General features: G+C 42.7%; 1 protein-coding gene across 2 annotated transcripts in view; it reads right to left on the bottom strand.

Moving 5' to 3' along the window:
* The window catches only part of LOC139651213 (synaptotagmin-1-like), a 70,801-nt gene continuing 55,791 nt past the window's right edge, over positions 1 to 15,010 (bottom strand). For both annotated transcript variants that reach the window (XM_071528072.1, XM_071528071.1), the window contains exons 6-9: positions 14,432 to 14,599; positions 10,997 to 11,114; positions 3,035 to 3,168; positions 1 to 207 (exon numbers count right to left, since the gene is read on the bottom strand). In XM_071528072.1, coding sequence (XP_071384173.1) covers positions 1 to 207; positions 3,035 to 3,168; positions 10,997 to 11,114; positions 14,432 to 14,599 — 627 coding nt within the window. The remainder of the gene's footprint in view (positions 208 to 3,034; positions 3,169 to 10,996; positions 11,115 to 14,431; positions 14,600 to 15,010) is intronic.

Here is a 15,010-nt window from a genome sequence, read left to right as displayed (position 1 = left end):
CTATTTCTTGGTGGAGAGCTGAGCGTCCACCTCCTCCTCGGGCTTCAGCACGTGCCACTGGGCGATGGGTCTCCTGGGGTTGGCCAGCATGTCGGACCAGTGGCGCAGCTCCGTCCCCGAGCTGTTGAGGCCCACAAAGACCTTGCCGATGGCATCGTTCTTGCCGATCTTGTCATAGTCCAGAACAGTTACAACAATTTGCACTTTCTGTAAGAGTGGAGAGGGGGGTGGGTCGGGGGGGGAATGGGAGAAGAGGGGGGGGGGGTGGAAGAAACAAGAAAGAAAGAAGAAGAATAAATTAGTTTGCAGACGCCACATCAAGTGGGTGTGACAACGCCGGGGTTTGATGAATCACAGACAGCTCGAATAAATCAGGTTGTAAGAATTACTCTCACATCATACAATCCTGAGACAGATTGGTCTGTCTCATTGCTGTGGTGTTCTCTTGCACTGCACTTTCCACAGATCACCTGTCAATCAAACAGTGTGGCTTGTATTTTCTGTTGATGCAGTTTGAGTTTCTCTTTTCTTTGTCTGTTCAGCCATGGCGGCTATCACTGCTCATGGTGACTACCCAGTTCTTTTTCTGTTGATTCCAAACAAACCAGAAACACAGGATTTTCCCCTGGTTCCCCAGGTGTTCAGAACAGCAAATGTAAAAGCTTTCAGGGACTGGCTAAAGGTTGAGTCACTAATGTGTTATATCAATCAGCGATATCGAGTAGAAAAATGGGCATACATTTATATAAAAATGTCACGGATTATTACTGTAAGTAGCTCAGTAATGTAGGAATCAAGACGCTCGTTCAGACATAAGTGTTCATTAACAGTAAATGACATCCCAGACCAGGCCTCAATCATTTTCAGAGCCAAACACAGCAGATTGGCTGATTACTCAGAGGTCCGAGCCTCAGACTCGGCATGTGTTTATTCAAAGGACGTCGAAAAGACGAGCGACCTGGGCGTCAATCGCTGGCAGGGAATATGAATTAGTGCACAAAGAGCCCTGATTAAGTTTCGATCCACTGGCACACTGAAATGGGGCTCCCGCCACCTGCATGCGCACGGAGCCACTGTTCTAAAAGAGCATGCCTAATACGCCGTGTAATGAAATACTGAATAAGGTTCCCACACGGCCGGTTGGGGTTAGTTGGTTTTTAAAGGTACAGTTTACCTTCAAATGGCTCACAAAGCGCTGGAACAAGCCATTCTTTGATTGGAAATTAGCAGCCCCCTTGTTGATCATTACTGCTTAGTCTTTGTATTGTTTTGCTCTTTGCTCTACTCGTGGCACTAATGATAATAATATCAATGATAATAATTAGAAAATAGATTGAAATCAAAGCAGGAAAAAATGCAATGATTCAAAAGAAATTTGCTATATTTTTATATGCATTTCAAGTTTCATCGTGAAGTCATCCAGGAGATTTTGCCACTCAAAAACGCCTCTTATGTGGCCCTGCAGATGTGGATGCCAGATACCAGGTTGTCAGTTTATGGTTCTGAGGCAAGTCGTTTCAGAGTCTAGGGGCCATCACGGCAATAATGTGAGCATGTAAGAGCCTATAGATGGAGACAAATGGAAACCAGAATGGCGTCATTGAGCGTCGCACGGCTCGTTCGTGCTGAGGAGGATGCAGAACTACCCCAGTCGAAAGCAAATTTCCTATTAGCGCTACAAGATAGACCAATTAAAAAGCAGCGTTTGTAATTCCCACACAATTTCTAAGACAATTAAGATGTTTAGATGAATTGTGCTGAAAGCCCCAAGGTCAAGTGTAACTCAAATTCGAACATTCAGCCTCTGCTGTTAAAAGCAGTTAATTTGCGATATCTATGTAAGCAGAAATGGCAGAAATTTTGAAATAAATAATGTCTGCTGCAGATATTGATGAGCAGATTCAATTTAACGTTTTTTTCCTAAAACTTTGGAAAGAGGTGGAAGTTTGGGAATAGACCAGATTTCTAGGCGTCATTAATCAGATTCAGTATAGCCAGTGGAGGTCAGTGATAAAGAGGATGTTTAACAATGATGTTTTACAACCTCTTTAAGGAGCCTAGTCTGCATTGCACCTCTGGGACATGAGCTGCATATTGGATATAGTATTGCTGCAAAGGCCCTTGACTGATGGATGACAGTCAAATTGGTTTTAGGGAGAGGAATCAGATTTCATGAAGTGTGTTTTCAACTTTCAACTCACATGGTGCTCCCACAACCTTCATGAAGCTGTTCGATATGCCTAATCAATGAAGCATTTACAACTCAATCAATGCTACTAATAATTATTTAATGATTATCCTGGCTGTTGGCGATACGATAAGCAAAATAAATATATACAACACATTGCTATCAGCAGTCGTGAATGAGGGCTTGATTTGGAAGGGTCTGATTGGGATCAACACAGTTTAACTTCAAATTGAATCTGAGGCTTGTGGAGCCAAACTCGTGATTTGTGAGCTGTGACGTGCTTAATCAATTTGACTCAATTATGGTTTTGCCTGGAGCGATAATGCTGTTCATTGCTATTCCCTCCTGGCACAGTTTGTGCTTTCTTCATCTTTTCTTTTATCATTTTCTGGAAATAGAATTGTGCTTTTCTCATTTATTTATTCTTCTTCGTCTTTAATCACAGCCAGACCATCCATAAAGGCACCATATGGTTTTTACTCTATAGATTTCCTTCACTTCAGCTAAATCATGACATGATCATTGACGTAATCATTGTGAGAAGTGCTAGGGATAGTGTTCAGGGGCAGGTAATAGTGAGCTGCACTGTATCTCACCTCTGAACAATTGGTCTGTCAAATTGTGAAACCGATTGTTATTTAGATTGAAGTGCCTTTGATTATAATGTAACAATAAAAAGCCTCGGAAGTGATTATTTGGTAAATGAGCGAACACTTACAACCTCCTTATGTGCAACCAAATCTCTCCTGGTTCATACTGTACAATTTGTGCATACAGACAGAGAATATATTTTGAAAAGAGATTTCTTTGTGAACTCTCAGCTTGTGCGTGCTGATGAGAACGTACCTGGATTTGTTCAAATGGTACTTCAAAGCTGAAGGACTCGTTGTAGTAAGGGTTGAGGGTGTTCTTCTTGATTGTCGTCTTCTTCTTCTTCAGCCTCTTGCCGTTCTGCATCAGGTGGATCTTCACGTACGGATCTGTGGAGAAAGCGAACTTTTCAACTTTTCTCATTCTTCACATCAAAGATTTTGTGTAACTGTGCAGCTAATTCACGTCAGTCAAACTTGCAGACCTATCCACAGCTTTAACAATACATTAACACTTCCAAAACAACCGATGGGTGGTCCTGGGAGTGTTGTGTGTTTACATCACTCAGTTGCCATTCCCCATTCAAGAGCCTCATCTTCATTTGTCCAAAACGCCGTCTCAAGTCCCGTCAAAGTGGCCTGCTGAGGTCAGACTGCCGCCTCCCTCCTCATCCACTCTTTGGCAATCAGGTAGAGAGTGTGTGATAACAGCCAGCCCACCCATCGCTGTCAGAGATTTATTATTAGCAATCATGGTGTTGGGCTTCCCGCTCTGATTTGTTTACGTCCTCCAAATGCTAATCACAAGCAGAAGAGTTAGCGGCTTGGTTGAGGCGAGGAGGAAAAAATGAGGAGAGGACAGTCGAACTGTGAAACCAATACTGATTTTAACTCAAGTCCTGCACAGAAATCCAAGGGACATCCCAGGCGGTCATGCTCCGCCTACTTTATGTGAAAATTCGGACTCATTTTTCCTTGAGGAGAGGAAAGACCCGACTCTTTTACAGCCCACAATCATGAAGGCGATTCAAGCCAAGACGAAAAAGATCTAATGAAAATCGCTTTGTGCCATCTATCATTGACGACAACATGCTGCTCGTGAACGACAAAAACAAATAAATAACCGCAATAATCTCAGAGATGCTAATAAGCTAGTCACTGGCCTGAGGCGAACAATATCCCCCCTAACTGCTGAAACTCAGAACAACATGAATATGGAGTAAGACTTTGAATTGGTGCGTATAATTAGTAGTTGAAACACTGCTTGCACTGATAATCTGGATTTATCTCTGGATCCCATATGCGAAAAGTCTTTATTAGGCTTTGCGTTTTTCTATGTGTGGGTAGCGCGGAAAAAAATCTCTGTTTTCAGTAGGAACATCTGTGGGATTCCTAGCAATGGCAAATATTGGGGAAGCTTAGCTCCTTTAATCTTTTATCCAATTTAGGGGGATAAGAGCTGATTGCAGACTGGCGGCCCATCCGGCACTGCTGACATGAATACAGAGAGAAAACCGCGGATACACAATCAGAAAAAAAAAAAAAGTAAGAGAATGAATAGATGACAGAGATGTGGGTGAGAAAGTAAAAGGGGGAGAGGCTTGAGGGAGAGAGAGAGCGGGAGAGGAAGATATGGCGAGGCCTCTAATGGAGTGGGTGTCCATTATTACCCTCCTGCTAAGAAGACATGGTGTGCTGGGATGATAAAAACAGACAGAGGCTGAAGTGTGTGTGTGTGTTGTGAATTTGTGACGGAACAGAATGTGTCCGGCAGTATCTAAATGAGAATCTTCTCCACTGTCATCTAGTGTGTATCAAACAGCAGTATGAGCCCTTTATCCGCTGCTTTTATCAATGGACTCTTCCACGTTAAGGCTGGAAATCTCGTCAACAAAACTTAACATCGTAGAATTTTAAAGGGTTAATCCGTGTGATTCTCTTGTTTTTAAATTTTGGCGACATCTTTGGTGCAAAGCGTTCATTGCTGTGGTGTTTCTGCACTTCACCTGTCAATCAAACAGTGTGTCCAGTACTGTGAGGTCTTTTTCCTTGGATTTTCTCTTGATGCAGTTTGAGTTTCTCTTTTCTCTGTCTGTTCAGCCATGGTGGCTATCACTGCTCATGCGAACTACCCAGTTCTTCTTCTAGGTATTCCAAATAAATTGTAAAAGCTTTCCTGAACTGGGGACAGATTGAATCACTATTGTGTTGTATCAATTGGCAACAGGGAGTAGCAGAACGGACAATTATTTATATGAAAATGTCACAGATTATTATTATTATTTCTGGACTAGGCTATGATTGGACCATTCAACAATGTTAAATGGATCTTTGACAAATGTGTTTCTTGAATTAGATGAATGATAAGACAATTTTCAAAATCAATTTCAAAATGAGGATAATGCTCCAATTTCCCTTTTGCAAAGGCAGTCACAAAAAAAATACAATACTACAACAGCTGTATTATTGCATAGGTATTTGGTGAAACATGGCTGCAACCGTCATATAACCAATACCTGCCATGCCTCTTATATAGGTCATTTGACTAAATACCAAGATTTTTGCTTTTTTTTCACCCCGGTGTTGGAGCCAAGACGACCTCCTCCACCCACACACACCTGAAACTGTGCCTGAATACACACAACAGCTGAATGGGGTTATGGAAGATAACCCTTTCTCTGGCTGAAAGAAAAAAAAAAAAACCCACCTGTGGTGCCACATCACAGCTATCCAGACGCCCCTTATCTTTCTGGCCGGCAGATGAGGGTCTGGCATTATTGGGTTTTGGGAGGCCCGCCGTTACTCATATCCGGCCCATTTTGCCGTCTAATCCCAGACGGATGTAATCTCTCCCATTTTATGGATGAGTGGCAGCGCCCCTGATGCAAGAGCGCTTCCCCCGCATACGTGTACACTATAGAGGCACGTCTTCACTATCCTGAGGGTTACTCATCTGCGTCCTGGACCTTGGCCATGGTGCTATGAGGCAGTGCGCTTGCCGACGGGCTAAATGCTCCCCCCAGGGGGTTAGAAGCAGGTTTCTGGAGAAGCGATGAGCTGCAGCAGTAGGTGGAGCTATGGAGGATACTGCACAGCCCGACTGGTTTCAAGTACTGTAGTTATTTATGTTTTTCAGGCTGTTGGTAATTGCTACCTGCTGCTCATTTATTCAGGTGACGGTGGTGTCAATCACAGCGGAACGTCTATCAGGTACACATATATATATGGTGTTTGCATCTTTCTCAAGTATTTGCTTGTTAGTTGAGTGTGGAAGCGGTGGCGGAGTTGTGCTAAATGAACATCAACACAGGCACGGTTAAATATAGCTTAGCTGTCATCTTAAGTTTCCCTCGCATCATTTTGGATTTGCCACGGTGGGGGCACCCAGGGGTGACTGTCGGTTTAGTTTTACACACTCGACTCGGAGGTGAGCCGCACATATGCCGCCCGAACACAGAGGCACAGACACACATACACTGAATGTACAAAATACAAGGGACATCTTCCTGATATTGAGTTGCAGTTAGCTCAGTTGTCTCAAAGCTTCAAAACCCTTCTCTAACTCGTCTACTTCTCCATCTCCTCCTTTGTGACTGGTATAGATTTAATAAGGGAAATAAATAAGGGATAGCAGCTTTTACCTCCATTCACCTCATCAGTGAAGTTCATGAAAAGAGAAAGCATCTGTAATAGTTTGTACTTTCAGAGTATATGCCAAAGGAATAGTGAACTGATGTTAAACCCTTACACTCTTCTGACTAGCATCCTCTACAAGGCAGACACTGTCAAAAGAAAGTTTGCATTCCCTAATCACTTTCAAATTGCTTGCTCTCTCACTGCGCCTGTTCATCGTCTTAATGACCCCCCGGGCCCATTGCCTTGCTGACTGGGTCTCTCAGTCCAACCAGCCAGAGAAACAAAACAAATAAACCCTCCAGCCGAGAGGCTTGATGGCGAGCCGGAGCACCGGGTCGGGGCAGCGCGGCTTCATTACTGCCGACACACTGCCTGCGTGCTTTGATAACCTCTCCGACTGAGGTCCATTACCTGGTTATGGGCAGCCTCACATCCTCCTGGGACACCTTTAGAGGTACTGAGCGGGTGGGACAAAGCACTTCTCGGTGCCACTACCTCTATTAGCCCGCGTGTCCTCATTCCAAGCCGCTGCCAGGCACTTAGCCTTTGTGTCCGTCACACATGTGCACACACACACACACACACACGGATGACTCACTCGCTTTTGGAGGCACCCCCTGCTAGGGACACACTAAAGTAGTTTGGAATACGCAGAAGTGAAATACACAATTTTACAGAAACAATAAACAAGATTTTTACTGCTCCGTAGCACAAAATGACTGTCATACATCTCAACTCAACGATTACTTCGACTGGATTTCTGTCTTCCAAAGCTCACTTTCCTTTTCTCACTCTATCTTTGGAAGATAAATCCCCACCTAAAGTAACATTATTGTTACACTATTTTCCAGTGTGATATATTCCATCTCCTCTAGACGTTACTGTTGGATCTCTGCTCTACTAAGCTAGCTTACTTTTTTGCATTGTGAACTGTGACTTCAGTGTTTTCTGTCAATTACAGGCCACCGTTACTGGGTGGGAGACAGACTGGGTGCCAGAGACTTGTGTAGGAAGAGATACGTTCTATTAATGTTACAATTCCTACAGATCACCTATAGAGATCATAGATTACTTAATGCCCCTTTAATGGAAGGGGATGTTTTTAATCAGCCTTTACTGTATGTGATTAAGCCTGTTGATTGAATTAAGAGTCAATTAGGCAAAGCTACTGAGGAAGTCTCTGATTCTGTTTATTCTGGACCAACTCCTCACTTTACTGTTCTCATTGTTCCAGGCATTGAAAAGTTAAACATAGAAATCAGAAATAAGTAAATGTATCAATACCAACATTAATGTTTTAACTAGAAGAGCTTTGTCTTAAAATGTCATAGTATTAGTTAGCCCATTATTGCTATGTGTACAATTACTTTTCTCTGGGATTTGTATGTTTTTAAGGCTTTTATTACACCCAACTTAACAAAATGGAGATACAGTACTCTACAGTGTTTCAGATTTGGCTGTTGCAGAGAGAGGAGTTACTTTGCTGTAATGTGCGTGGGATTATTTAGAGACGACAGCTAAAGAACATGGTGCTCGGCATATCACCACACTTCAGTAGCTGCAGTCCTGAGAAACAAGAGCAAGAGCCGACTGTACTGTCAAGGGTAATTTAAAAAGTCTCTTTAAACTCTTCGAGCGAGTCCTGCATGGGAGCACGGCGTGAGGGCAGCTTCTGGAGGGATGCTGCGTTCAGGAGCCAATCAAAAGAATTATTTCTGATTATACATTGGTTAATGAAAATACCCACATCTTGTTTTGTGAGCCGTAATTAGGCATGGTAAACAGGATGGCGGTAGAGGAGAGGACTGATCCCAGGCCATCAATTACTTGTCCTCCTCTTCAAGTCCTGGCTGAGCCACATTGTGGATGCAGGCTAATTATTGTTATTATAGGCCTGCCTATTATTTCATCCATCTGCCACACTTTGAAGTCCATTCTCAGAGGAGAAAAGCACTTCTGGAGATGTTACCTCCTCAAACACTGATGAAAGTAATGAGATTCTATTAGTATCAATTAATTATAGAAATAAGGCAATCTGGAAAGGATGTGGATGCCTAAAATATTGTTGTTTTTTTGCATTTGTTCAAGATTTAGATAGATACAAGTGTTGAACACATGTTGGTGTTTCACAAAAGAACATTATTAAAACTTTGCATACATTACAACAGACATTAAAGCATCTTAAATTAAATTTTCTGATAGCACTTATTAAATCTTCTGATAGTACTTATTCCTGATGTCCAATTTTCTAAGACTTTTGGCGTCTTCAAAGGAAACACAAACTATCGGTGAAACGGTCATACAAAAATATCACATGACACAACCAGTTGGCTGGTACACCGAATCTCTCATAAATGTGCAGTAACATACAATCTACATACTTCACTAAAACAACACACATGTGCTTTGTCAGTTTAAAACTTGCTGGTAACGGAAATCAAGGTTCAGACTGTAATTTACAGTATATGCCGGCTGTATGTAATTAGAACCATGCAGTGTGCTATTACTGTGTGTTAATAATTCACCCTGAATTCCCCAGACCAATACACACAGATAAAACACGCTCCAATTAACAGTGACATACAGTATGAGATGACAAACTGTCTGGCTTCCCTGCTATTTCCCTTCTGTGTAAGAGATTGGAGCAAGAAACCTAGCCTTTTTTTACTTTTATTATTGGCTCGTCAACATGGCTGACAGCTCGGGATGTTGACAATCCCACGATGCAAATGGGCACAGGTGAGAGCTAATGCCAGTGGCATAAAATGGCAGCGGGGGGAGGGTTTTCTGCCAAATGGCTGCCCGCGCTAGTCTCACAGATGAAAGGGAGCTGTGAGCTTTTAATGTGCAGCGCGCTACTGTACTGGAGGACGGTTAGGCTCGGATGGTGAGGCCGGGCTGTCAGGCGGAAAGCGAGTGGACCCAGGTGCGCGGTAATTGCGGCAAAAAAGAGTTGAGGTGGGAGCGAATTGCACATTGGGGAATTTAGAATAAAACCACCGAAGAAAGTGAAAGGACAGGCGGGAGACGGGGAGAGGAGTGTTTCGGAGCATGTAGGGCTGTGTGTATGTGTGTGTATTGGCCTTTGATTAAAACTTATATATAACTTATATATATATAGGCCAGCCAGTGTCGGCTACTTCAAATATGATGGATATGATGTAGTTTGATCAATATTACAGCACACTGATGGTCTATGGGAAACCCTAACTTGATTCTGGGTTTCAATGGAGAGTTTGTGTCCCATGGTCTAAATGCTGTTTCAGAGGCTTTTCCACTCTGATAAGAATACAATTCTGGGAGAAACACTGAATACTTTATTTAAAATTTTTGGGCAAAACAGTCTAATCAAATCCGCAGCTTCAAATAAATATCGCTCTACAAAAATCCACATCAGTCGAACCCTAGTGTATATGCGTGCGTGTGTGTGTGTGTGTATAACCATACATCGGTTTAGCCGTGCTTCTATTTAAAGCGATGATGCGCTCACAGCTGGCTCTGCCACGCACCTTTGCCCACATCGCCGGCTCGCCCCCCCACAGGGAAATAAACAGATTCACAGGATGAGATTCCTCTGTTTCCAGCAATGTGACAATAAAAGTTTCCTTTCCGCGGGAGCCAAACTAAAAATACATTTCTCATTGTGAGAACACAATGGCGGTTTGGGATTTAGCGGAGCGTCTCGGGGAGTGCGTCGGTGGTGATCCATCATGCTGTCTCTCGTCCCTAAAAGAGTCTTCTGCGCCTCTGACTGATGGGAGACGAATGTTGACAAGTAGATGAACTGACCCGATGTTGAGCGTGTGTGTGTGTGTGTGTGTGTGTGTGTGTGTGTGTGTGTGTGTGACAGCGTCGGTTCGTGAGGCTTTTTAATGCTGTATGTAGGAGTTCCACCTCTCTTTCACCTTCAGAAGTGGCACATTCGGTTGCCATGGCATCTGACCCGCTATTCAGAGTAGTGTGATAAATGTCATCTATTGATCCTAATCCTGTACTGGTGTATTGTTGGAGCTGGACCGGGGCAGGAATGTATTTCATTCTTTCTATTTTGCGCATTCTTTTCCTCACTGTGCCACAACATACCGTATTCATTAGCGCCGACTATAACCATTAGTGGGTGAGTGTGTGGTTGTGTGTGTGTGTGTGTGTGTGTGTGTTCTCCACAAGTGCAGTTCTGTTTCCACCCACACCACTCATTCCTATACATGGCTGCCGCTCAATTAGTTTCTCCTGAGAGCATTGATGGCATACTTCTCTTATATATTTTTTTTTTAGATTTTTTTTTTTTTATCAATATCTCCCCTACTGAGAGTGAGGCTTCGGTGAGATATTTTTCAGGTTTTGCAACACAACCGGTATTTCAGATGGCGTCTATTTTTTCTTTGACGAACGTAATTGCGGCCGGTGACGTGAACAGGCGGGTTGTTAAAGAAAGAGAAAGAGGAGAAGCGGCAGGGTTGTGGGAAAAGCAAAGTAAGTGCTGCGGTAGATGTGTAATTACAGACAATGGGCCTGTCACAGGGAAAGTCAGCGGGCACACAAACACACACACACACACACACACACACACAGTTCTCCTCACCTGACAAGCCTCCCACATCCATTTTCTTCAGGTTTTTAGCCTCTAGAATGACCACGGTCAGCTTGCCGGCGGTGGGCACGTACCGCAGCGAGAAGCAGATATCGCCCAGCTTCTCTTGCTGTTGGGAACACAAGAGGCGGCAGAGGTGAGAACAGTTACAGATGCACATATGAAAAAAAAACAAAACACGATTAAACCCTAATTTACTGCGTCGCATCCTCGCAACAGATGCTCACACAGAGGCAGGGACAGGTGAAAAAAAACACAAGTAAGTACCAAACATAAGTACCAAGTATGTCTCTATATCAAAAGTGATAGTATGATGTTATTGAAAGGTACATTATGGTATTACGTGACAGGGTAAAAGAGCTGTTTGCAGTAATTACAGTGTCCGGATAGAATCAGAGTTTTGAGACAACAAAAGCATTGTAAGCTATTTGCATTATCAGATTATTATTATCAGAGAAGTTTTTTTTTTTTTATAAATACATGAATAGAGTGCATACATTTTGCTACATATTCATAGAGCTTTCTGCTTGGTACAGACTGCACTGTGCATAAAAATAGAACTGTCAACATTCCTCCTACATGCATTTCAGCTCAGTAGGCAGCGGTGTTGGAGGGTAACATGTTATTTAGTAACCATGTCCTTATTACTTTTCCCTGTAATGTGTATTCTAACGAATTACTATTTCAATTTCAGCAATATTATTACCAATCAAAAAAATAAGTAACTTTTGTTATCACCCCCCTAAATATCAGATATAAACTGAATTATCCAAAAACTACCATCCCCAGTTTTGTTTTTCTCGTAATTAGTCATTGTCCTCTCACAATAAACTAGCCTGGATGCTTTGTCTGGGTGGAAGCATTCCCATTACATTGATTTTATCAAACAAAAGGACTGACAAGAACATTGGATCAGTGCTATTTCCTGATCATTCACACAGAAACTCACAAGAGAGGTAACTGAATTATCCCTACATACCCTTATTCCTAAAACTGGTTTTTGAAGGTAAGAGAGGATGCAATCACCTATTTTGGGGCTATTTTAAGTACAATTCATTTTGGACACAATTTGCACACACAACCATTTTCTGATCAGACTTTACCCAAAACAGCCTCTGATCTGTATGCAGGACAAGCTGTTAACAAGGTCAGTCATCGTGTGAACCAGCTGTCTGCTGTCTCGGAGTGGAAATGGAAAAGTAATAGTCAGAATATTGAAGGGCAAAACAGGAAAAACACGAGGCTCGTCGCTCAGAAAGTTTCTAGGACTGGAGTGGACACCATTAAACTGTAAACATCTTTCACCTTTTGTCCCAATCAATCACCTTTACAATTGTTCTGGTTACTTGGCTAGCTCTAACCTACACACACACACACACACACACACACACACACACAGTCAATCTCAGTAATCAGTCTAATAGGGGGAGATACACAACAAAACAATTCTTCTATCCTTTCAGTTTGATTGCTCTTTGGCTTACTTACTGATACAGGTTTGTCACTCATCATCACTAGAAAGTACTGCAATCACTTCACTGCGTCAGACAAATCCACATTGCAATAAACGGTCATAATCACACACTGAACAGTAAGTGATTCATATTCTTGCCATATCCCACATCAACAAGAGGAACAGACAGGCTCAGCAACTCTCAGGTCACACCTGCCTTTCTTGTGGCCTGGAAAAGCCATTCTGAATAGCGATTATACAACAGAGGCAAACTAGACCTGAATATCGACCTTTGTTTTACATCAGGAGTCTTTCATCAACTTCCAATCAAGGCCTATTTCCTCATTCTGAATCGATGTGTTGGGAATGTAATGAGGTTGGTCGCAGCGTTGTACTGTATGTACCTCCAGTCACTATATCAGTCATTTGCTTATAGACCAACAACTAATAGAGTCTCACTTTAATGACGAGGGCTGTGGTTTAATCAACATGAATACACACTCCTCTGAAGGCCAGCGAGAGGGAGGGAGGGACGGGGTAATTATGCTCTTCAATATTTTCTATGAACTGTAAAAGGCCAACCCATGCCTTTTGACCCGAAAGGCCATCGTCTGAGCTTGCCACTCCACGTCTGACCTTAAAAGTAAAGAGGATGGTGCTCCCTGTGTGTGTATGTGCTTTAGTTATTCTATCATTAGCTTTATGCATTCTGCTGCCTCTTCATTGAACTCACTGCTAAATTATTGAAACCTGAAAGAGCCAGTCTCTCTTGGTGAGTTCAAACTGATTATGAAGGAGAGTCATTACAGACTCATCTTTGCTTTGTTAGAGAAGATTTTTTCTTTGTTTCTCTCTTTTATTGATTTTTATGCTATTTTGATTTCATACGTTGCATTACCTTGCTCCTTGATTATATGATTGTACAATTTTAATGTTTGTCTTGATGCTGCTCTCTTGGTTAGAGACCTGAGAAAGAGGTTCTTAATCTCAGTAAGACTTACCAGGTTAAATAAAGGGCAAAAAAACCCCAAAACAAATCAATGGGTTTTGATTGTGACCAATACCTGGATAAAGCAACAGGTTGTGACCTTCACTATAATGGTACAGGAGTTGGGCTGCCAAGGGAGAGACTCCTTTTGACCTTGGCAGGTGTAATTTGCAGCCACTGAGGCTTCCCGTGAATTCTGCACTGTCACATCATCTGAAAAAGTTCTTCCTAGAACTTTTCAGACAGATGGATCAGTGTATTGTCACTTCTAGACATCCCCAATCACTGCTTGGTGTCACATTATGATTAATGTTAATATTTCAATAGTTTAGTAGTTAGTTGCAAGGTAGAAAGTGGCAATTTCCACCGGTCCTCCTGTGCAAGTGCCCTCTAGTGAGCAGTAACACTGAGAGGCATCACTACAGTGGCTCAAGCCTTGTGTAAAATTGTCAAGTGCAGCTGTGTGACCAAATGTGAAGGCGGTGCAGTGATGCCCTTCAGCTGAAACAGCACCGCCAGCCACTCAACACTGTTATAATTAACCTTTAAATCAAGCCACCATAATGCTAAAAATGAGGTTCCCCTGGCAACACATGCTATATGCCATGACATTTACCATGAAAATTGAATCTCCTGAACTGTTGCCTGGAAAGTCACACTTCTATTAATTGAAGGGGAAGTGTGGACATCTGATTAAGTGACATTTCCAGGGGAGATGGATTACATCAGCCACGGCGCCGCATTTGCAGTTCAAGCTTGCTGGCTTGCTGAACACAGCAAAATCATTATTGTGATATCACTTATACAAGCACTCATGAAAACTGTCTGATAAACGAAGCAGTAACTACTCAGTGTACCATAATCTACACCTTGACATGGAAAGAAAGATGCCAGGAAATTATTCTGAACCTGCTCAAATCCAATGTTCCAGGAACACTGAACTTTTTGAGTGTGTGTCTACCTTCACCGACTGCAGAACCCTTACCTCCTCCTTCTCAGCACTCTGCAGATCCCGCCACTCCTCCGTTATGTGGCTGAAGTCCACCTTATTCATGGGCACCTTGATGTCGCCGATGGCGTCGTGTTTGGAGAAGCGGTCGAAGTCGTACACCGTCATCACCAGCGTCTTGCCTCCCAGCTCGACGTAGGGGACCTGGGGGAGATGACAATAGTGGAAGGGAACTTTTGGTCCAAAACAAGAGTGTAGGTTGAAAGCCAGAAATCTCAGCATCTGGACAAGTAATCGCTGAGTCGCTGGTATTGATCAATGACCCTATCAACCCTCCGCAGATATATTATGGTCATTTTGTGCTATGGAGAGGTAAAAATCTTATTTAGACTTCTTTCTCCTTTAAATTCAGAGGATCTTCAACCTTGGTAAGATCTTACCTGAAAACAGAATGAGTAGCATCAGCAGTTCTTTTGACATATTGCCATTCTTTTGGCTCATATTGCCACTGGATCAAGACGTTTGTGGTGCATATATCCAAAAGGTAATTGCATGTCAAGTAGAGACAGAGGTCTGTGTATTTTGGGGGGTGGTGGGGTGCTTCTGGCTCCAAAT

The sequence above is a fragment of the Centroberyx affinis genome, unplaced genomic scaffold (genome assembly GCF_046629955.1).
Source record: "Centroberyx affinis isolate AG114_WGS23_722 - 3 ecotype Tasmania unplaced genomic scaffold, CSIRO-AGI_Caff_v1 ptg000120l_1, whole genome shotgun sequence".
Lineage (NCBI taxonomy): Eukaryota > Metazoa > Chordata > Actinopteri > Beryciformes > Berycidae > Centroberyx > Centroberyx affinis.
Note: the sequence above shows the minus strand (reverse complement) of the source record. Positions and strands in the feature narration are given on the sequence as shown.